Source organism: Agelaius phoeniceus, chromosome 7 (assembly GCF_051311805.1).
Source record: "Agelaius phoeniceus isolate bAgePho1 chromosome 7, bAgePho1.hap1, whole genome shotgun sequence".
Classification (NCBI taxonomy): domain Eukaryota; kingdom Metazoa; phylum Chordata; class Aves; order Passeriformes; family Icteridae; genus Agelaius; species Agelaius phoeniceus.
The window spans coordinates 24109062-24133194 of NC_135271.1; the positions used below are offsets into that span (position 1 = coordinate 24109062).

A 24133-nucleotide genomic window follows, 5' to 3' on the forward strand; every position below is an offset into this window, starting at 1 on the left:
AAGTGAGGCTCGACACTTAAATACTGTCTATATCAACACTTAAATACTGTCTATATCAATTTATTGGCTTCTAAAGCCACCTTTTCTGTAGATATCAACTCACTTCACTAAGCTTGTGTACAGTATAATAATCACTATAAATTTTAGCCACAAAAAAGGCCCGATTTTGGGTTTGTTATAGACCACTGTACTAGAGAAGATGACATCTGGAACAAACCACAGAAGATCAGCAATATACTGAAAAATGGCATGTTATACATGTTTATTATCAAATTTACATTCCACTATGAAACAACAGTAAGTGCAAAAAGCAGATGGAAAAAATACCATGAAAATCCCACTCTTCAAACACTGTGTGTAATCCCCTTGTGTAACAGCCAAATGAAGCCCAAATGCAATTATTTTCCTTCCCTCTCTGTTGCTATTCAACTGCAGTAGATGTTTAACTTTGATCACAGGTATTTTGAGCATGCAGGTATCACTGAGTTTATTAAAAACTAACAGTGAAACTAGAAAGGTTTAAGTTTGTGCTTTAAGACAATTGGAATAAGGTAAATACAAGAATTCCCTTCTGTTTCTTGTAACTTGCACAAGCATGGTAAGTCCTTTCTAGCATCTGTGTTTGACTCAAACCTGCAAGATAACAGAACCCTGCCAAAATGTAATTCTCAATTCCTTCTAGGTCTACCTCTACTCAAACAAAAGATCTGGTGCAGGATGTTAGCCATGTCAACCTCTCACCCCTCTTATAGGAGACAATGAAAGCCAAATCATTCCTAGAATCATGGTAACTTCTAAAATGTTTTCAGAAACACATGTTGTTTAAAAAAAGTTTATCTTCTAGGTTTTGGCACAAAATGGTAAATTTGGAAGAAGTATCAATTTTCCCTGTTACTGCAAGCCAGGCATGTATATCCAAACTGTGCATGACGATCCAAAGGCATAAATGCATGACAGAATTTGAACAACACTGCACCACAGCATCAACCCATTGGGTAAACATACACAAACACCATGGTATAGAGATTCTTCCATTTTCTTTTTGCCTTATGTAAAGTATCTGATGATACACCTCAGCTACAGAACAAACTGACCTCTCAACATCCACAGCATTGTTTGAACTGAGCCAGTTTGTATTGCTGGGCTATGGAATAGGGAAGCATCCCCAGGAGACACATGTATTTCATTTATATGCTTGTAGATTAGTTTTACCTGAACCATGGTCTGCCAAAGGAATTCTGCCTCAGCTGATTTGCTACTCTGCCGATCCAGTGCTGGAGTTATCTTATGAAGCGGTTAGAAACACAGTGTAGTACCTTCAAAAATTTATCTGTAACTCAGGTATTCCTACAATAAACACATAAAATGGACGGACTTTTGACATGCTACACACTTCTCTGTTGGTACCAAACTGTCTAAGCTTTTGCTAACTCGTTTCCCTGGAAATTAGAGATACACTGCAGACATACCCGTCCCAGGCCACTGGAGACCAACATGGCACTCCCTCCTTTCACTCTAATCTTATGTAGCTAGGCAAGACACCATGCGCAGCTAAGTATGTACAACATAAATACTTACATGAAAAAATTAAATATTTTTCACTTAAAAAACAAAATTAACCCGTATATAGTCTTTTAAATAAAATTCACCTTTTGTAAGTTTAAGATTTTGCTTAGAGAGCAAAAGGCAACTCCAGGAGTTCCAGAATATTTCTGTGCGCTGCTGACAGACAAGCTTCTGCTAAGAATCCCTGTGCAAGTTTGAAGTGGTTACTCCTTTTCCTTTTACAAAACAAAAATATCAAAAATCATCACAAGATCTAAAGAACTGTAAAATCAGAAAGGCCACGTTACAAATTTCCTATAAACAAGGTTAAGAAGCTTTCTTTTCCTGCCCTACTCCATTCACCCCTGCAGCAAAGAGGGTGCTGATTATGGAGACTGTGCCTAAAGGCAAATGCAAATCGGTGTGATTGCACTGATGCTTCACACCACACCCCCAGACAGCTGCCAGCTATGGTAACAGGCAAGGTAAACTTAACTGCTTAATCTAATTCTAAGGAAACAAATCATTTTATAATGTTGATAGGTACAGTGAAAATTTATATGATGACTAAGAAGCTGTTTCTATTCAGGTCACTAGCAAAGACAACTTTTTCTAAAGCTACACAAAACATCTGTTGTAGATTGTTCACTTATGAACCTTGGACAGGAAGGAATCAAAAAAGCAGCATGGGCAGTAAGATTTTTATAATTAACACCCAGAAATCAGATTTCTGAAATGAAGTTCTTTTTTGAGTTGGAAAGTCTGCTCCAGCTATGTTCAGAACCACACTCCCTCACTGATCACTGGATTTCAATATTCATTAAAATGCTACAAAGAACACTAGCTTTTTTCCTCCTGTTTCTATATAGAGACTGGCAAATTTTGCTCTTAATGAAATCTTTTAAACAAAATCCTGCTTGAAATGAGAAATAATTGAATGAAAGGCATAAAGTTTACTGAGAACTCTCAAATATACAGAATGTGTACTTGGCAAGACAAGAGGCAGTTTGCTAAACTTCCAACAATTTCCTTGAAGTAAATGCTCTCCATTTAAGTTTTTAAAAAGAAACCCTGAATCAAGCACCTAGGGTAATATTTCCTTTTTCAATGCTGAAATGTGCCTGAGATATTTGTGTGTGTGTGTGTGTGTGTGCACAAAACTATCCTCATTTAAATAGATGCACACTACACTTTGGAAAGATTTCTTAGCTGGATGTACACACTTTTCTGCTTCTTAATTCTTATTCATTGCACATTTCTCTGTGTGCTTTGCTCACAAACTCTGGAAAGAAATTAACTTCTGTTAATACCTACCTAACACAATTGCACTCTTTCAAAATATAAATCCTGTGTTTGTAAACGGAAGTATTTCTTTCTTACACAGAGCTAAAGATTCTCTCCCCTGCTTCTCAAAGTGAGGAGGAGTTCAAAAGAGCAGTTTCTGAAATGGAAAATAAAATAATGAAAAAAAAAAATCAAAGTTTTCATATTTTTTTGCTACTGAGAGGAACTTGGGCTGCTAATGCTGGTCAGACTGATTGTTATTTTAATATTATATTTAAATTATGTAGTCTGACTGCAAACAACTAGTAAATACTATGGGTGTATGATGGAAAAAAATAAAATGCCTACACGTACAGGTTAAAGGGTTAAAACACTGAAAATGTCTACAATAGTCTTCACTTCTGACTAAGTTAAGACAAGATGCTGAAGGGGGTCTTGAAATAAAGCTTTGGTTTTACCTTTCTATCTCCCACAAAAACCTTCTTCCTCAAACCCAAGCAATGTTCCTTTGCTCCTTGGTCCCAATGCTTGTCTCTCCCACATTTTAACATGCACATGCCTTCTCCAACACTTCTGTAACACACCTAACAATGCCTGTACTGGATGTTCATCCCTCAAATTATTTACTGTGCTCTAAGTCAAACACCTTTCAGGCCAGTTAGTCTTCCTTTAGTATATCCATTTTTGATGACTGTGTGCAAACAGGAGCTCCCAGTGCTCCAATCATGGCTGGAAGACTCTGGTTTCTTCTCAGTCCTGCCATTAAGTTGCCACCTGCATTTAAAAACCCAGCTGAGTCCTGCCTCTGCAAGCCAGCCTCTGGCCCCTGATTCTTGCCATGGTGCTGTGTTTCAGGGGGCTTGATCACCCTGGCAATGCCCAGCCTCTTCAGTCTGTCCACGAGGCTCATCTTCAGCTGGCCTACGTCCGGGACGTTCCGGGCGGGCTTTAGGCCATACATTTCCTGCAAAAATGTTTCTGCTGGCCGAGAAGCCAGGAAATTCTCTGAGTGATGGACTCGAGGCTCAAACAGAGGTGGGGAAGGACAAGGCGAACGTGAAGGAGAATTTGGTGGAGTAGAAGGAATGGGAAGAGTTCGGGAGGGTTGCAGCAAAGGCGGTTTTTCTAACATGGGGCTGTCGTAAACCTTGGCAGAGATGCCTCGTTCTTGCAAAAGTTTAGCCAGGCTGCTTGTGCTGCTGAAAGTAGTAGTTGAGTCTCTTCTGTTGGTGAGAAATTCTCCAATACTTAGTCTGTAAGGAATGGCTGGAGTGCTCACTGCTGGGTTTCCAGTACTGCTGCCAGTATTCCCCAGTGAAAATGAAGCACCCATGGAGCTGAAAGAAAATAAAAATTAAACAGAGAATATACACACATTAGACATTTTTATAATTTTTATACCTGTTCTTCATTTGCCTTTTAGTATACAGAAGACTCAAGAAAAACCTTAACTATTGCTATCAGCTGTGACAGCTTCAGTACTCATAATTATTGTTCTGCAAATGTTTTTCTGTTCTACCAATGAATTTACCTTCTGTGATCACCTATATTCTATTAGCTAAAATATTAACATACTTGTCCCATTAATAAAAAAAAATAGAATCAGAAAATAAATCATCATGGAATCTTTTTTTCCCCCCGTCAGCTGTATGATACAAGGCAACTGCTACTTAAGAGTTAAAATTTACCTAAAGTTACCTTGTTTTAACTCTCACTCCAGAGAATTCCAAGTTTTCCTTCATAATTACAACCATTTTTATTAGTAACATCCTATATGTTGCCTAACTGCCTTAGTATTTTTAAAACTGGTCCATGTATCAAAAGCCAGAAAGTAACTGTTTAATCCCATACTGCAGCATTCAGGATGTTAGCAGTCCTCATACCTGGGAGTAACTTGAGTGACATCAGATGGGTGAAGGATCCTACAGGTAGTGAAGGTAAATGTGGAATTTGTTGAAGATAGACACTTCCCTGGATTTGAGGCTGCAATGTGAAGAATTTACATCCGTTAAGGGTAAAAATAAAGACATACAAGAATGAATCAAAGTTTAAGACAATGTTATTATCACTGTTAATTTTTTGAGTCCTCTTTTTTGAAGTAAAGAACAAGAACAGCAAAGACAGCATTACCACACAGGCTAATACTTTCCATAGAGAAAAGGACACTGCTAAATAGACTCAGGAAGAAACACTAACCATGCTTCTTACCAGTGAGTGGTACTGCTGCTGAAGTAATAGGTGGCAGGAAAATCCCTGCCACTGGCTTTGCCAATGCACATTTCTTTTCCTCTGGGAAGGACTGTTGTGCTTGAAATGTTATACCTCCTTCACCCTCTTCCTCATCATCTTCCTCCAGGTCAGAGATGTGGTGCACAGATGTAGTATCATCAGACAGAGGGGTAAAGCCTTTAGTAACAACACCTGGTCTTGGGTCAAGAATGGTGCCAAGGTTGGGTCGAGCAAGCTGCTGCCAATGAAAAAGGGTCTGAGATCCTGGTGTGACAAAAGAGAAGAGATTCAGAGAGCCATTACCTACTACTGTATCAAGTTACAAGAATGCATTATAAAACCAAGTGCAGCTGGCTGGTGCCTACACTGTGGGCAATGCCGTCCAGTGAAGAAGCAGCCTAACACCAGCTTGGAGCCCACCAAATACTACTGCTTCCTGTTACTGCACATCACACCTAGCTATACACACCATGATTTAGCTGGTAAATATAAAATCCTTTTCTGATAATGAGAGAAGGAAGATCATCCTCTCACCTTCAATGGGTTTGACAATTTGTAACTTCTCCGGTAGGAGAACACGGAGATTACTAGAGCTGGCGGAGAGATCTGTGAATTCTGAGTTTGTACTTGGGGAAAAGGAGCTTTCTGTTGGTGTACTACAGCCACTAGCCTCTTCCTTCTGCTCAGCCAGCAAATGCATTTTTCGGTCCCACTCCTCCTCGAAGAACTGCTTCTCACACAGGTAGTTCTGACGACGCAGGGACAGCCTGTGCAGAGCTGTGACCAGGTCATTGTCTCCAGGGGTTCCCGGCTGGCCAGGACTGTGAGCATCTCTGTGAGAAACATCAAATAATAACAGATATTAAACACATGAAATGAACTATTTCTCTATTACACAGCAGAAGTCCAGTTCTTTTCAGAAGAAGGTAACAGGCTGTGCTTCCTACTTTAAATTCTTCTCAGAGCTGCTGCCTGGGACCATCCGTGCGTGGCTCTCCAAGTGGTGCACGCCAGACTGGAAGGGCTTTGCTGTCATAACAGCACTCGAGCGATTTGATCCAGGGATTGGCAACGGGGCAGGAAAGGACGGGGAGCGGCCACGGATGATATTAGCAACCTTGACAGTGTCAAACACTCGCTTCTGTTGATCCCTGTGGAAAAGACAAACAAGCTAACATGGTTTTCAGAAGTAAAAAAGATATAATAAAGAAAAATGTCTGAAACCCAAAGTTTGAAAAGTTTGTGGAGACCCCACTAAAAAGATGTTTAGAAAAACATGATTTTCTAAAACACTCATGTCTTCAAGAGATCTACTCTATTAAGCATCAGAATTACCACTTCTTTACCTGAAAGACCTAAACCTCTACTGATAACGGCTTTAGCCTATTCAAAAGTATATATTTTATTTCTTTAATTTGTATATGCTTTCAGAAACACATATCCAGTTTATTACTCCTTACTCAGAATTATGAGATCCAAGAACAGTCTTTAGGGTTTTGAAAACTCTTATGTATCTTTCAGCTATAATGTCAATTGTCCAGCAATTTTTCTATAAGCATTAAAAGGGGTAAAACTAGTACTGTGCATCAGAGAATTTGGATCAAAAAGCCTCAAACAATGAATGAAACAACATCCTTTTAGCAAGGATGTTATTTTGATTCTCATTATTATTATATAATTTTTATTATATAATTTTATAATTTATAATTTCTATTATTTATAGTTATATTTAGTTTTCTATAATTTATAATTTAATTCATTATAATTTATAATTTCTTCTTTTTATATAATTTTTTTATTACTTGATTCTTCATAGAATCAAATAAGAATAGCAGGTTTCAAAATTGAAAAGACTACCAAATACTACAAACCTTTTTTTATTTACAATGAAAACATTATAGAGGGAATAGATGCATTTATGAAGTCCCAGAAATCAGTTTCACCTTAATTAATACAAGTCTATGGATAAATATCAAAATAGCACATGGAGATCTGAAAACATACTTTTGTTTGGAGAGAACAGATTCATCAGACTGACTCAATTCCTTCCTCATTGTCCCTTCAATTTCTGCTGCAAGGGAATCCTAGAGAAAAACAGAAACCGTAAGAGTTGACAAATTAGATTCAAGTCTTCCTTCTGACAATTTCAGTAGAAAATATCTGTAAAAATTACTTTTAATGATCAGCATTTGTTTGCCCAGTATCAGTATGCTTTGGACAAACCCTTCTGCCTCTGAAAAAAGGGCATGTGGGACAGTTTTCCATAACTACACCCATGTGTAACCAGGATGGGTTCAGTTTTCATTAGCAACAACTGCTTTTTCTTTGTGTTTCTTTATGTACTCTGTATGTTGGTTGCTTTAGTTAAGCTACAAATTTTAAGAGCACTTCTTACAAGTGTACATGAGTGATTCTGTACACCAGAGCAACCAACCAAAACCTGAAGAATTCCCAGATATTTTGAGTATGTGACATGCTCTGTTTCTTTAAGAAACACTGCTGAGTTATAAAATTCACACCCACATCAAACAAGACACTGGCACAATTGAGCATAAGCTATAGAACATGCCAATTCCCTTATTAAACAGAAATGGCATATAAAAAGGAAAAATAATTGCAGTGTCACAGTATGTCAAGTGAACAGTTAGTTTCCCAACTAATTTCCTCAATTTCTCACAAGTGTACACACTGAAGAATTGAAAAACCAACAGATCAGCTCCTTTGCTACTACAAAGTAGTTCTGGCTGGAGTAGTTCCTTTGCAGGAACTGCTCCTAGAGCAGTGGTGCTGCTGTGCTCCTAGAGCTGCTCAGTGCCACAGCGGTGTGTGCCACGCTAGAGGTGTTGGTTACCACAGGAAATGCTCCACGGGACTGCGAGTGGCACAGACAAGCGACAGAGCTAGCTCTGCTGCGCAGCAACTTCACTTCCTCCTGGGACTCGTGCAACATGCCCAGACACTCTGCATTCCGGTCCTGAAACTCATGGAGCTGCAAGAGAAGAGAGCCCATCACATGATCTCTTCAGAGAGAAGACAAAGTGAAACTGAATGAACTCCTACAGTAACCTAGAATGGCTGATTGGACACTGTGAGATTCTTTCAGCTGCGGGGCACATGCCCACAACTAGAATGGACAACACTCAGCACCAGCACCCGTAGCAGTTTTAGTGACAAAGCACAAAGACTCAAAAGAGGAAAAATATGATGAAATTCAAAGGAAATTACATTGAAAAAATGCAAATACACTAACTACTAATGCAAAAGAAGCAAAAAAAAGAGAACTGCCTTAAAATCTAATGAGCCACAGTACTGTTGATACAATCAGTAATATTCACACTAAAGCACTCTTTTTCTCATAACTAAGAATAGTAAGACCTCCCTATTTGAAACACGCTCCTTGCCTTTTATACTCCTGTGAACTGCAAAAATATTTGTGTAGGGTTAAGTAACATAAGTATTCTTTCCCTTCAATCATATGACTTAACAGAATGAAAGATTAAAATCCTACATAATTAAAAAGCAGTAGTTCCCACTGTCTCTCTGCTTTCTTTCTCATGTATTCTATGCCAAACATTTATCTAAATGTATGTTTATAGAAGTCTTAAGTACCTCTGCTGTCAGTTGTCTCTGAGCATCTTTGGAGGCTTGTAAATGAAGTTTCAGCTCTTCCTTCTCAATTACATTCTGAAAGCACAAAAAGGTGCTCATCATTTTCTCAGCTGATTTCCCCAAGAGACTGATCCTCTGCCAGACTTTCCTGGAACAGCCACTCTCTTGCAGTGCAACCCCGTGGCTTGCCAAGTCAATTTTTGCCTGCTGTGAGCACTGGCACACACATGCTGCACAGAGACCTGTGCACACACGGACACTTTATCAGCATTCCCTTACTTCTTTGAGTTTATGCTGAAGATCAACAATCTGGGACAAAAGGGATGAGATCTCTTCCTGGTAGCGAATCACCTCCTCACTCTTCTCTGACAACTCCTCTGTTATCCTGGAAATCTGAGCATTCGTTTGCCCTACAAAACACAAAAGGAACTTAGTCAAGACCTTCTCCCACCAAAAAAAAACCCGACCAAACAAAAACAACCCCAAGCCAAACCTAAATCCCAGAAAGGATGAGTGAAAGACAACAACAATCTGCAAAACCACCAATTCTCTTAGGAAATCAATTCATAACACAGAAAAGTAGGTACTTAGAACATCCATAAGGAAAAGACTAACAGTGGGGAGAAGGAGGAAAAAAAGTTGATTTCAAATGCAGGTATAACACATTAAGAACTAAGCATGCAGAATCTGAAATACACATGATCAGTATGTGAAATGACCACAATAAAACAATATTGTTGATTTTCTAGTGTCTGTAGGCTTCAGTTTAGAAAGTTATGGACATCACCTTTTATATTCATTTTTCCTTTCTAAACACAACACACAGAGCTGAATTTGAATGCCAGAGTGAAACTTGATGAAATACAGAAACAACCTTGCACTTGGGCAAAGGGTAAGACTTCAATGATTGGCATAAATTACTGAAGCCCATTTTTGGATTCAGGATTAACTAAGAAGGTGTAGGCACCAGGTATTTCACCTACCATCCTGCCATTGCAAAATGCAGCCTGGATACTCACGGAGTTCTTTGACACAGTCATTGACCAGCTGCTGCTCCTTCTCTTCATATGTAATGGTTTCTGACTTCAGATGGCAAGCCTTTGAGAAAATTATTCATTTATCAATAACAATTTCAGTTTATCTATAATGTTATCAATTTTTACATCTAAAATTCTCGCAACTGAAGAGTCTCCCCTCTCCTTAAAAACTCTACGCAACTGTGTTTTCCACCATAACCTGTTTCCCAGAATTTTACAGATGTTTTATGTGAAAGACAGACAGACACATGAACAAAGCCTGATGTCTTGTCTCTAATAAAAAAAATTGTTGCAAAAAGACAAAATTTGGGAAAGTGCTCAGGAATGATTTGCATACAGTGACACAAAATAGCCCTGTGCTTCAAGAGAAACCCTGCTGCTGGATTTTGAACACCCTGATTATTTGTTTCACACTCAGCACATACAGCACGTGCTGTCAGTCGGACATACCTTGGATCGCAGAGCCAGGTTCTCCTCCTCCAGCTCCCTCAGTTTATCCTGCAGGACATCCAGCTGCAGCGGGTCATGGCACACAGTGAAAGACTCGTTGAAACGCAGTGGTGTGGAACAGCTGGAATCCGTCTCGCTCTCCTCAGAAGCGATGGAAACGATTCGCAGCAGGTCATCCTTCTTTGCCAGCTCATGCTGCAGCTGGTTAACCTAGGACAAGTGAAGATCACCACCACGTGAAATACACTTTACATACACAATATCATACTGTGTTATTTATGCAGCCTCTGGAACATCACCGCTCTGGAAGAGCTCACACCTCCATTTGTTCACAGGAACTTCGCAAAATCGTAATTTTACCACAGCAAGGGAGACAGAAAATTCAAGACACCACAAAAATGAACAACAGAACCTACTTTTTAAATAGTTTACTGCAAAATCATTTTCCAGCTGTCTCATACATTATCTCATTTTAACATGCTAGCTATCATTTTGATTATGACCATTACTCTGAATTGTTGAGTTCCTGGAGAAAAGGATTGAGAGACAACTATTTACATGTACAGAGTGGTACCTTCCAGTTCTGCACATTAAATGACCCATAGGACAATTAAAAACAAAAGAAGAGATAGATCTCATTTAGATAAAATTTATTTTGCATATCTACATTTTTATATGAATACCTAAGTTTATGCAGTCCTACAGCTGATTATGAGTACATCATTGTCACCAGCATACTGTTTTATACAAGCAGCTAAACCCATTTCACTGTAGATTACACTACATATTTTTTAAGAAAAAAAAAAAACAAAGAAAAGGTTAGATCGAGAATTTGTGCTTACAGGAAGAGATGGAGTGAAGATCTTGATCAGAATTCACTTTTCATTACATTTCATTTATTCATTTGTTTACTCTTAGTGTAAGCACCCCATTAACCAGCTCACTTTCTGTCTATTTCCTCACCTGTGAAGTTATGTAGCAGCTCATGTCAGATATCAATCTCTTATTTTGACTTATATTAGTCTATTTTTAGTTTAATGGTCTGATATACCCTAATGATATCTAACATTCTCATAATTTCTCAGTAATTACAATATGTTGTCTTCATATTCAATTCCTGGACTACAAAAAGTGATTCAACAATGATTAGGAGAATGACATCTAAGCACACTTCTGTAGTCCAAGAGCACAAATCACCCCAAAATTATATATTTCTCTTAATCCTCTTACCACCATCATAAATGGGAAAAAATGAGATAAAAAATGGAAAAAAAACCTAAATAAAGGAAAAAAAGAAAGAAAAGCAACTACTTACTCTGTCTAGAGTTTGTCCTAACTGTTCTTCCAGTGCTTCATTCTGCTCCATCAACAGATGGTTGCGCTTAAGGAGGGCTTGTCCAATTCGTGCTGCCAGTTCCAGGTCCCGATCCTTCTGCTCTCAAAATGAGAAAAAAATGTTTCCTTTTGATCATGTAAGGTTTAAATTCAGAGTAGCTTTAGATTGTCCTAGATTTTGCTCAGTGCATCAGCACTCTGAGATCCCCCTTCACTCTCAAATGGATCAACACTGTTAGAAAATTATTAACGCTTCATCACTTGGATCCAGAACACACCCATAACTGTATTTTTTGATACAGCATATTCTCTTCCACAGCCATTTGCAGTAACAGAAGGGGAAAGCACCAAACCCGGGGACAGTTTTGGGTTTTGTGCTGAGTACAAAGATTATGTGGGTTCTGTTGCATCACACACACATACACACACACAAACACAAAAATCACACTTAGGCCTGTGGCCTTCCCAGTGACACTTTCTCAGAACAGACTGCTCAGCCTAAAAAGTGGTGAAAGGGTGGAAGCAGAGGAGCACCAGGAAATCAGAAGAAAGCCGTTTCTTTCTTATACTCACTAGCTTCATGGGTGCCCATAGTTCTGTTACATTTTGTTTCTGAGGTTGTGCAAGCAAATGGGTGGCTTCTCATTACCCATGTGTTTGATAAGCAGCTCTTGAAATAACTGAATCAAAATGGTCAGCAGCTGAATAAAACCCTCCCTTAAACACGCTCCCTTTACTGTATTAATACAGCAGAGACAAGCATACCTCAGCTAACAGACGTTTGACCATGTCAGCTTCACCGTAGTCTTTCTGCTCCACATTATCTGTGCCACGCACTGAAGAGAGACAAACATGCTTATTTTACTGAAGGAAAGATAAGGAGATTGTGGGAAGGGGGAAAGCTGAACTCAGAGGGTGTTGTTATATACAAATACAGTACTTGGCTGATGAAGCTAGCAGAGGCTATGAAAATGCATCTTCAATTTCAGAAATGTGAAACAATATTCGTTTGGGAGACTGATAAATGAGGTATTGAACATTTGCACCTTTCAGCAATGTTAGCTAAGACTTGAGGTGCTCACATATCTTTCAAATTTAGAAAAACTCCTAAGAGCAACTTTTTGAATACAGCTAAGCAAATGAATCCTCCAGCCTGCTGGGGAGAGAAGGAGGAGTATACTGGAGAATATCCAAATATAGTTAAACACATACTTTAACCCTGAAGCAAAATTCCCACTAGGCTGTGTGACAGCTGTACACAGGAAGTACAGAGACCCCTGAGACAAGTAATGAAAATGCATTTATTAAGGGCTTGACCATCTTGGAAACAATTAAGAAGAAATGAGATCATGTATGTCTGGGGTTTTCATGTAGCAGTAAATGCTATCTTAGTAATCAAGTAACTCCAATGTTCGAAGAGTTTGCAAAACTATTAAAAAACTGAGAAACAGTAGATTGGAAAAACAAGACTGAGTGAGGAATAAGCAAAGCGTGAAAAATTTGTGACACCTCTGAACAAAACACAGTGCTGGAACTGCAAAGCATTGGTCTGCTTTAGTTCATGTCCTGATAAAAAGATGGTAGTAACAAAGGCATCTTAATTACCTTGTGCAAATTTGTGAGATCCATCCAAGGAGGAGGAAGGAAGTTCAATAAGAGCTAGAGTGACAGATAATGAAAGATATAGAGGGGAAAAAAGAGAACAAAGAAGAGAAAGAATTAAAATGTAAGGAAATAGGTAATTTTGTGCCATGCATCTACCACAATCAAAAAATAAATGCATGTGCAAACATAGTTTTTGCACTATTAACACTTTCTAAGGCCATTTAGGGAACCATTTAAATGTAATATTCTTAAAAAGCAGAATTATACATCTCTCTATCAGGTGATGAATGTTTGTGCTAAGATAAACAGCAATTTGCTATTTTTGCTTTATGAAGTCAGGATCATTAAAGTGAAGAAGGCAGCAATATAAATTTAAGAATTACAGAAGTAGCAGCTTCAACTGACTGTTTAAGTTAACCTTTTTCATAATTAATTCCATCATCACTGAACTGCAAAATGAGATTACTATAGATTTGATCTCAATTTCCTTCACTCTTTCACCTTGTTTAAACCTCATTCTTACCCTGAATACACAGTGGTATCGATTACCAGTTCTTTTCTTTGTTCTGTTGAGGACTGCAGACCCAGTTATGAGATAGTAAAGTGCCAAGCTAAAGTGCACACTAACTTTATTTATATATGTTATATAAGCTGTCTATGCCCTTTACATACATAATGCCCACAATTAACCTTTTAAAGCATAACACTACACCTATACTAAGATCAAATCCAAGTTGCATTTAAGTAACAAAAGGAACTTTTTTGTAATTTTGAAAGACAGGAGAACAGGAAGAACAACACAGAAGGGAAAAGTTTTACTGTTTCTCTAAAAGCTTAAAAGTAAAATATATCAAAGTAACAAACCAAATGCTTTTCATCAAGTAGATCAGTAAGCATAAAAACCCAACACATGCTGTTTAAGCATGCAGGAGCCTTGAACTTACAGAACTGTCACTTACTAATTGTATTTCTTAGCAGGGAAAAAATAGAAACCCTACTAAATTTTAACCATGTATCTATCAGTAGTATAAAATGCCTTTGGAAGACAATTTTACTGTACTACTTGGTTGGTGATACTGGCTGCTGAAAGGGGGACTCCAAACTCATCTAGCTTATTAGTATTTGGAAAATTAACTGCACATACATAACTAAGTTACAGCCATTACATGCAGAATATTATAGCCAGCTCTCCTGTGGTAACTGTTCTTAGCAGGTGATTTCAAGTTGTAAGTTTCTATCCAGTCCCTCTAATAAAAATTTACACTAATTCCGTACTAATCCCAAGGTTACTCAGGTAGGTAAGTTCCGAAAATCAAGAGCAAATATCCGATAACTAAAATCACAGAACCAAGAGCTTTAAAACTTAGCTCTATACAAATTCCTGTGTTTTCTCCCCGTACAGGAACAAAACTATACACAGTTTATTAAAATTCTCTCTTGAGAAGACACGCATGTGCAATACTTACCTTGCCAAGTGAAAGTTGCAATTAACTCTTCATTTTGGTTAAAATTCTTGTTATGTTGTGCCATGACCCTTTATTCACACATACAAAGTAGTTTTAAAGAGAGACCTCTCGTAATTCAGGATTTCTTATGCTAGCACAGTTGAAGCAGAAGATATTCTTCCACCTCACTGAAAACACTGCCAATGTGAACCCAGCTGACAGACCTTCTTATAGGCAGCAGCAGCCATAAAAAGAGGAGGAGCTCAAGTGCAGTAACTACTGTGTTCTTTTGGGGCTTTTTTCTCAACTAGAAATTCACTCAAACCATATATTTAGCATTCTCTCTTGGAAAAAGTTATAAAAATGTTTCCATACATATATATAGGGGGAGGAAGATACACAGCTAAAACCCCATGTCATGCTTCATGTCACATTTATTCCCAATTCCGGGCAACAAAGAAAGATTAAAATTTCACCTAACAAGTTATTCAACAATAATTATAGCTAGAATTTGATTTATATCTGTATTTGTCTGGGACTCTCCCAGTATGTCCCTGTAGGTTACTAGTCTCAAAAAAGCTACCATGATTTCAAGTGTCTGGACAATTTCTAGGTGAAACATAAACCATATTTATCTTGAGTTTACAAGACTCAGTAGTTACAAAAGTGGTCTTAAATGATACAAGAATTAGTTTTATACGTTATGCTTAACAGCTATCTTTTAATTAAATTTCAGTCATTGTTACAAAAAAACATTTAAAAATACTCAAAAAACTCCTACAAGCAGTTTTTTGTTTTCAGAGGACACCTTCTCTATTTGAAAAGAACTTCCCTCTGGGAGAACTAGGAATACAGCCCTTTCTGCAGTGCCTTCACAGCCAAATAATACACAACAGGTTTCATGAAAGCTTTGTTGATAAAACCCCTCCCTTTCCTGCAGGCTGAAAATGCAAGCTCACCCTGACTGAAGGTCCTTTGGAGCCCTGCGCTTCGTCACGCAGGTGAGGCACTGAGCCGAAAGGTCCAGCAGAGCCACGTTTCATGTCAGGCATGGATAGACTCTGATCCCACCTCCTTATAATTAACACTGACAGACAAGTGCACACCCCTCCAACCACATGACTGCTTCCAGTGAACTACAAAAGCATGCACTCGACTATAAAATCATTTATGCTTGCAATATAAATATCAGAAACAGTCTGAGCAATAAACATGAAGAGACTTTCCAATAACTTTCCACAGTTAGGAGTTCAAAGCCTTCAAGTTCAACTCATAACAAGGTCACTCTAAATTGTTGAGTACTGCATTCTTGGGAGGTGATATTCTAATCTTTGTTATTCCTTTGCTAACCACCCTTGGGAAGTTTAAACTACACAGAACAATGACAAAAAAACTCCCTTTTAGAGGTGGTGTGTACAAGGAAGAAGTAATCATTACAGATTGTACATAAATAACAAATTCACTCTTCTCTGTGGTTTGTTCCAGTAGTTCCAATATATGGAGGAAACAGGACTTCCCCATTTCTCTGAAGAGATTACAATGCATTCTCTTCACAAGAAAACAGTTAGAAATTACAGGCAATTAAGTGTTCAATTATTTTGGCAACTTTCTATTCATTTGATTTTAACATATTACAGGTTTTTTCATGTGACTGAAGCTGTCCATTTTCCTCTTTATCACTTGATAGATTTAGGAGTAAGTTACTTAGTATTTTCAGAACTGGAAGGCAGTGATCAGCATTGATCTAGTACCCACCTATCTGCCATTTATTCCTTTTCTATCTCCAGAAGAAACCACCAACAGCACTTCACAAACATTACTGACATAAAACATCACCAAATCAATAACAGCACCATCAACATTCCTGAAAACAGAACTGCTTCACACTTGTACCTCTTGTATGAGGTATACATCTCTTCTAGCACAGTTCTAGGTTCCTGCCTCTTTTTCACTATCACATGATCCCATTCTTACTTCAGTGTGTAATCTGATGATCAGGCAGTCATTAAACATCCTAAGTCAGCCATTAGAATTGCAGTGTGAACCACAAGCACGTCCCCTGAAATCAGCCTTTTCCAGATTTGACCATTTCCTAATACTAACACTAAATGTGTATGGAGATGTTTATCTGCAGTATTTGGGGCAGTAACTCCTGACTCACTCATGTAACGGAAGGAGTCCTCCTCACGAGCTGGAGAAGCCACCTCTGGCAGCCGGCCGTGGGCAGCCACGGGCTGCATCCAGTCTGCATTCTCATACAGGTACAGAGAGTCCACCCGTAACTTGTAATCTGGCAGCTGCTCTTCCAGCATGCCCACCAGCTCCACCTCAGGAAGGTCCTCACTGGAGCACCCATCTGAAAGAGTAAATGTCAGTAAAGTGCATTGTTAAATAGATGGAAAATTTAATAGTGTTGCCACAGTACTGTGCAGTTTATGTACTATAAAATGCTTCATAAATCTTTGGTAGATTTGGTAATAATTATTCTCTACCAGACAAAATACCAGAATACTTGCTGAATCAATGCTTGATTTATACTGCAATACTTGTAAGTTCCTCACCCCCAGCTGATCCCAAAACTTCCTGAAAAGATGGTATACTGTGTCCCTCCAACTTCCTGAATATAATGTATGCAATAAGTTTGAACTTCTATCTTTGCCTCTTCATTGAGCTAAAACACAAATCTACATTTTACCAGCTAAAGTCTCATTGACTTTTCATAGTTGTTACACTTCCCTTTTCTGAATGAAATTCACATTTTTCTTGTTCTTCTGTTTTATGCATTGGTTTGATAATGAACGTAGATGTAAACAATCTTAAAAGTAAGAAAAATCAATTGAATACTGCTTTGAAATCAGGGAACAAGTATAAAATTTCATTATCATCCTTTTGGAATCCCACTCTGAGAAACATTATACCAAACCCCCTGCAATCCAAGTGTATGGTACCTGGATTGTCACACAGTAAATTGTGACGAGATTAAGGTACACACAATCTATGTTGCGCGTGTACCTTAATCTCATCACAATTATTGCAAAAAACCCCACATTAATACTAAATTGGTAAAATATCAGTGGTATGCAATGATTATCTTTGCAAGATTGCCACTCAGGATGAATACTATCTGCAGTACCTTCCAATGGAAAAACACCAGTGTTGACTCTTGACAGTAAGAATTTTACGAACAGTATTTTACAGTGCACAGTGACTTTACAAGTGAGTAAATGTCACTGTTTTTGTTGCTCTGCAATATCACATAAGCAGTACAAAGAATGTGAAACATAAGGTTGTCTTCACATCGGTGCTTTATGACATGTTAGACACATTCAAGATTTGTAATAGTAATTCTTCAACTTACCAGGGATGCTGTCCAAGCCCCTGGGATCAAAACTCATGAGTCCTTCCTTCACAGTTCACTTCCTTGCAAAGAGCATTCTGTAATCAAGCTGTGCACCATTCCTTTATTGCTTTGGTAAAAAGATGCCTTTGGTTTAGAGACAGAGTAAGTGAGAGCCATCCAGCCACAGAGACTCACAAATCTGGCATCAACTCACTTCTTCAGGCTGGTTCAAACTCCAGATCTACTGCCATCTTAGGACATGCCTATTTCATCTGGGCTACTGATCAGTAGAAGTGTTTCATGTGAGCTTCACCAGCTTCTCAGCTCACCCATCACCTAAATATAAAACAAAGAGAATGCCAAGGTTTAACAGATTTCACTCATTTAAGGGAGACAGGTAAATTGGTGTGACTTTGTCTTTTTCAGTCTGAATTTCCCCTCTGTACTATAATTAATTATTAAAAAAAAGCCAAAGATGCATTTTTTTTCCAGTTACACAGTACATGTAAAAGGTACCATTAAAATATGTTTTCTCCCTGCAGACATCTCACCTTAAACATGGACTTGGTCAGATATCTCTTTGTCTGTACTATTCACCTTCTTTCATATAATATTTAGTGTATTCAGGTCATTCACTGAAATGAGGCATTTCCTTTTTATGCTAACAGACAGCAGCTCCAAGTAAACAGAGATTTTCTTCAGGCCACTACATTTATTTAAAGTGATGGATTCTAAAGGCAGGATTTTAAAAACATCATCCTTAACATTTCTATTGTTAAAAAAATATAAGTTTTACACAACCATTTGCTTGGGTCTCTTTTCCTTTAGGAGTCTGTTAATTAAAAATTGGACCTATCAGAAATTTACTTTGTGAATTGTGATAAAATTTGTGTTTTCTCTTCAGCAGGGACTCAGGTAAACCAGAAATGAAACTACTGTAACTGATTCAGATGAGCTATCAAAAGAGTTTAATGAAGTTAAAAGATACCTTTGCTTTGCCAAGACTGATGAATCACCTTCCACATAAAACAGTAGTTCTAGATGACAGATATAAAACTGAAGAGAAAACAAGTGTCCTTTTCCCTCCTTTGGCATTCAGTTAACATAAAATTCTCTTAAAAGCCTTCATTAATTTAAAATTTGCTCTTAACAGCTTCCCCAAGATCTCCAATCATCAAGAACAACAATCAGAGGTTTGTTTTGCTGTCTGCAGCAACCTCTTATTTGACAAGATTAAAATGGACAGTGCAGGAGCTTTTTAAAGCAAGCCTGGAGCCTGCCAGTTCATCTGGTTGTAGACTTTGGCAGGAGATCAAAAAAGAACTTTCTTCCATTAAGGTCAACTGATACTTGTGTGCAGTATCTTCTTGTTTTGTCATTCATTTCTTTATGTAGGTAGCCTGCTTATCAGTTGTAATTATTATGCATATTAAACACTTAATAAAAAAGAAACACTTGAGATTTCAGAAACATTTTCTATCTGAATGTGTAGATGTTTCTAGCACTTTAAAAAAAAATTCTAGAGGCTGTTTTTTAAATGGATTGCTGAAAAGCATAAACTATACATTTCCCCTTGTCTAAAGCAACTTAATACAGCATAATAAAAGCCATTTAAGAAGACTGCTGTAGATCCACACATGCAAATGACTTTATTTTGTAATAAGAAGAGTCACTATACAACTAGACAAAGTTCAGCAGCATAGGACAGTTTCTTCACAACTCTAACTCAATCTTTTTCCTTTGAGTTTTAATAATGTAAAAATGAATACTGCTACTTCTCAAGATTGGTTTTAATCTCTCTTCTCAGTGCAAAGCAGAAGCACTATTTGTAGCAGGTCAATCTCAGTTCAGCCAAAGAGAGGGGGGGTGAAAAAAAGGTGATTTGGCTAAATGTTTTCTAGAGCATCAGGCCAACACCAAGCTATTGAATTGAAAGGGCAAACTCATTTGTAAAACCTTTGAGAAGTTTACTACATAAGCAAACACCATAAAAGTTAATGCTTGCATTTCCAGTGCTTCTCATAGCTTTAGTTTCCTGTACCATGGGGCAACTTCTGTAGAAATTCAAGCACTGGGCAGTTCCACTCTGAAAGTGACTCCTTGACCCTTCTACACTGCAGCTATAAAACTATTTCCTAACTGCAGATTCCTCCTGCAAGTCAAAACTATGATTAAATACATTTAAATAAACCCCATAAAATTTATAATGTGACTTTAAAATATATGACCATGTTATAAAAAGATGGACCAGAAATTAAAATGGTTAAATCATGCAGAAAGACATGTCCAAAAGAGAAGCTAGAAAACTTTCTCAGATATTGATTTAAATCTTTATTTATAAAGATTATTTCCACTGTCAGTTTACTATATTCATTCTACACTGATCTACATCTTATCAGTTTTGTTCCCCTACTCCCTCAAAGGCCAATTTCCCATTGATGTTCACATCTTTTACTAATAGGTTAACTGAAAACAGGAAAAACAAGGCAAATTCAGATACTGGAGAATAACCCATATGCAGGGGTGGTGCTCTCAGAAGGCTTTCTTCAAGGAGGGTTCATGAGAGATGAAAATATCAGACAACATTTTACATACACACCTATCCCAATCTTAGTGCTTCTGTACTCTCTAGATTAAATTTTACTTCCCAATATGTGTCTGGCATTTCAGCTATCATTTGGCTCCAAACAGTGAGCAAAACCTGGAGTACATATAGCACACTTCTTGTAGAAGTCAAAACTATTCCTGCACCTTCTGAATCGGCCCAAGTTGCTCTAAAGAGATTTTATAAATTTTTCCTTCAGTGAGTCAGAAGACTCCAGTGAAGGTTAACTTGAACAAGCAATATGGACTAAAGTCTTAGAAAAAGATAATATAGTTATAAAGCATTGAAAATTGTTCTTGTCTTTGTAAAAGTATCACTTTGAGCAATTTCAGATGGATGCAGAAAGAGTTGGGGCACCTCAAGATAGAATATAATTCTGAAGACATTCTACTTCTACCACTAGAGAAACTCTAATTCAAATCTGAATTATGAGAAAGGTGAGGGACTCGCCTTACAACTGGAAACCACAGACAATTGTATGTGTTATTCCTTTGCTAAAAACATATGCAAAATATTGGCACCTATATTGACAATATCCAAACTTCAACATAAATAAACTGTTATTCCTGCTCTTTTTCATTTGTTGAGAGCAGCTGACTCCTCACAAGTACTCGGAAAGACTAAACTAGGTCTGCTCCTCTGTACAATTCCAGGATGCAAGACATTAGGCCACAAGTAACACAAAATTTTAACAAAGAAGGGTCTAACAACAAAGAAGATCCTAACTAATGATTAAGAGAGAGGACAACATTCATTTTCCAAAAGCAAGCCAAATAAATGAGCATACTTTTCTCAGATGCCAAATTTTAGTGCCATGTAAGTATGCAATTTAAAAAATTGTATCAAGTCATTAACACAGTACTTTTTCCATTGCTAAAATTGGAATGCTGTCAAGCCAGCTAATAGCAATCAACATATTTTGCATCTCAAGGTTAATGAAACAGTTCTATTCTTATAGCAAACATGACCACACTGAATTGCTGCCAAAACATTCCTGGGACCAGTGCTCAGAAGCAGAGGCCAAATTCTTCAATACCATCCAGCAGGAGATGAAGGACAAAGGATTATCAACTGAAAAACAAATCTATGTGAACACAAACATTGCCTATCACAATTAACATTTGCTGTGTGCCTAACACCTGCTATTTTCAGCCAATACTATCCCTACAGAAAGCTATTTAGTGCTTGTGTTTCTCTCATGTAAAGAAAAAATAATTTAAAAGAGTATGCCAACATAATCCTAAAACCAACTGCAACAATCATAAACAACCCTGCAACAGACTTTCAATCATTAAAAATGGTATAAGAAGAAATTAAGAAAACAAACAAAATAACCCCGCCCCCATCTTCTGGATTGTTTTTCTTCTGGGATGAGGGAAAGGCTTCAGAGGGGAAGCTGGAGAACACCTCCGGGAGAATCATGAATCACATGGGGATCATGAAGCCGGCCACAGCATTCCCTCATCCTGTTTTATCTACAGTTACACCAAACCAGGCTCACTTATTCTCTTTGTCTGTCATTTGTAACAGCTTATGTTCTCTGAAGTGGCAACACTACCTGTTAAATACATGTATATATGCTTTATGTACATGTATACATGAATGCTGTTGAATAGCACAGCTTGATAGCTAGGATTTAAGTCCTACCCATTTGGAGGTTGTCTATAACACCCTTAGTACAATGTAAAAACAGCAAATGCCTAATTGAAGTCTCCCTTAGTCTGAAACTATGAGTATTAAAAACACACACTAGGTTTTATTAATTCCTAATTTTTATGTAAATACACAATCAAAACATTACTATGTGTATGCATCTTTTCTCACAAATTTTCTTCTTTCAGAAGAAATGATGTATATGCGTAGTTATGTTATGATCTCAAAGGAATCAAGAACTATCATGAATTGCCTATTTGTTTGTTAGACTATAAAATACAATAAATGCTCTTAAGGCATTCTGCTAATGTCTCATTCTGCTAAGTTATCTGCTAATTTTCATTATAAAGGTTGTAATCAGCTTCTTTTAAAACTCAAGCTTATTTTGTATAAAGTATACTTGAAGGGAATTTGAATAAAATTTAACTGAAATCACCAAGTTGATCCATGGCTGATCACCCAAAAAAGTAGTTTCAGTTCCTTGACATACACCCCAGCCAGTGCTCAGCATTTTAAGTCATAATTCTGTATTAGAACTAATCAAACTCCTCTATATGACTCAGTCACCAGAATATCACTAGCAATCAAACAAAAAAAAATGATGCCTTCTTTTTTGTAGCCATATCTGTGAAAATGCTCTATTTGTGTCTTCTTGGAAAACTAATCAACAAATCACAGTTATCATTGCTGAAAGACAGCACTTCTACTACACAGTATTAATTCCAAAAGCCCGCTATTAGAGGCAAACCACCTTCAGGAAAGTCTGTGGTTTTCCAATGCTCTTCAAACTACATTTTCAGATACTCATAACAGAAATTCAATAAACAGATACCGCTCTAATAACCACACTGCCATTAGAGTGGAAAAATTTCAGGTATTGGAAAATATGGTTTTTTTAATTTCGCTCCAGTGTCAGCAATGTAATTAAATAAGTTCTGCCTATTTTAACAAAGAGCTACATCTTTTGAAAGAACACAAGTATCCAAAAACAAACCTAAAATCCACTGTTGCTTTCTAATGTTGCCTTAATTTATTAGTGTATCAAATATCTGCATCAGACTGTCATAATCAGTCAACAGGAACTGTGAAACATAACCAAGAGATAGGCACCTATGCAACAGCTGAAGATTGCATTGAAGATAAAAACACGAGCACGCCACTCCACATACATTTCACCACTAGCACGGACGACAGAGTAAACGACACTTACTGACAGACATTGGTATTCCAGTTTAATCAGCTGATAAAAATGTAACAATGTGATTAAGAAGTTGCTAGCAGTCAAAATTTCCTTCCATAGCCTTCCATACACAAGCAAGACAACAACTAAGATGTCACCGAGGGCTGTCTCGTGTTGCGGTGACACGACCCTGCAGGGAGCCCGCTCGGTGAGGGCACCCCGGGCCGCTGAAGGTCACCCCGGCACCGCCCGCGGGCACCGCCGCCCCGCTTACACTGAGCAGACGGAGCACAACACAGCGCTACGCTACATTAAAGCATCACCACCGCCAAAAGAGTCCTGTCAGTCGCCAACCCGGACAGGCGCCGGAATTCCTTCTGCCCCCGGGACCGCGGGGCCAGCCCCGGACACCGCCTCATGCTCGGGCCCCGCGCTCCGACCCCAGCCAGCCTCAGAAAGCCGCCGCACGCCCGGCGCGGCCCGCCGTACCTTCCAGCCCGGATGGTGCCGCGGCCCGCCAGGGAACGACCCCAGGGGCGACAGGAGGAAGGGTTAACCCTGCAGGGGTGTGAGGCACGGAGCGCGCCGCTTGCCCGTGAGGCGGCAGAGCAGCGCCGGCCCGGCGCCGAGTGCTCGCTTACCCAGCCCAAGCTGCGCTCCCTCCGGTACCACTCCTTCCCGCCGCAGCCCTGCATGCAACAGCGGCGACTGAGGAAGGGCCCCGATAGCTTCCGCTCGGCTCCCGCCCAGAACTACAGCCCCCGACGGGCCGCTGCCAGTGACGAGCCCCACAATGCGCCGGGCCGCGTGGTGCGG

General features: G+C 38.5%; 1 protein-coding gene across 4 annotated transcripts; it reads right to left on the bottom strand.

The window, feature by feature from the left end:
• Nucleotides 1-235: 235 nt before the first annotated feature.
• Nucleotides 236-24092, bottom strand: TRAK2 (trafficking kinesin protein 2). Of its 4 annotated transcripts, XM_077181261.1 has the most exons (18): nucleotides 23959-24092; nucleotides 18094-18215; nucleotides 17898-18006; nucleotides 16701-16895; nucleotides 13095-13148; nucleotides 12255-12325; nucleotides 11470-11586; nucleotides 10155-10364; nucleotides 9687-9765; nucleotides 8947-9077; nucleotides 8668-8742; nucleotides 7910-8047; nucleotides 7063-7142; nucleotides 6006-6209; nucleotides 5593-5891; nucleotides 5038-5322; nucleotides 4713-4812; nucleotides 236-4166 (listed from the first exon to the last, which is right to left on the bottom strand). In XM_077181261.1, the coding sequence occupies exons 3-18, from the start codon at nucleotides 17932-17934 to the stop codon at nucleotides 3488-3490; spliced, it is 2754 nt and encodes a 917-aa protein (XP_077037376.1). In that variant the 5' UTR covers nucleotides 17935-18006; nucleotides 18094-18215; nucleotides 23959-24092; the 3' UTR covers nucleotides 236-3487. The 4 variants fall into 4 exon arrangements, with proteins under 4 accessions (XP_077037376.1, XP_077037374.1, XP_077037375.1 ...); XM_077181259.1 differs by having other exon boundaries at nucleotides 17898-18215; XM_077181260.1 differs by lacking the exon at nucleotides 23959-24092 and adding an exon at nucleotides 23807-23913 and having other exon boundaries at nucleotides 17898-18215.
• Between the last annotated feature and the right edge of the window lie 41 nt (nucleotides 24093-24133).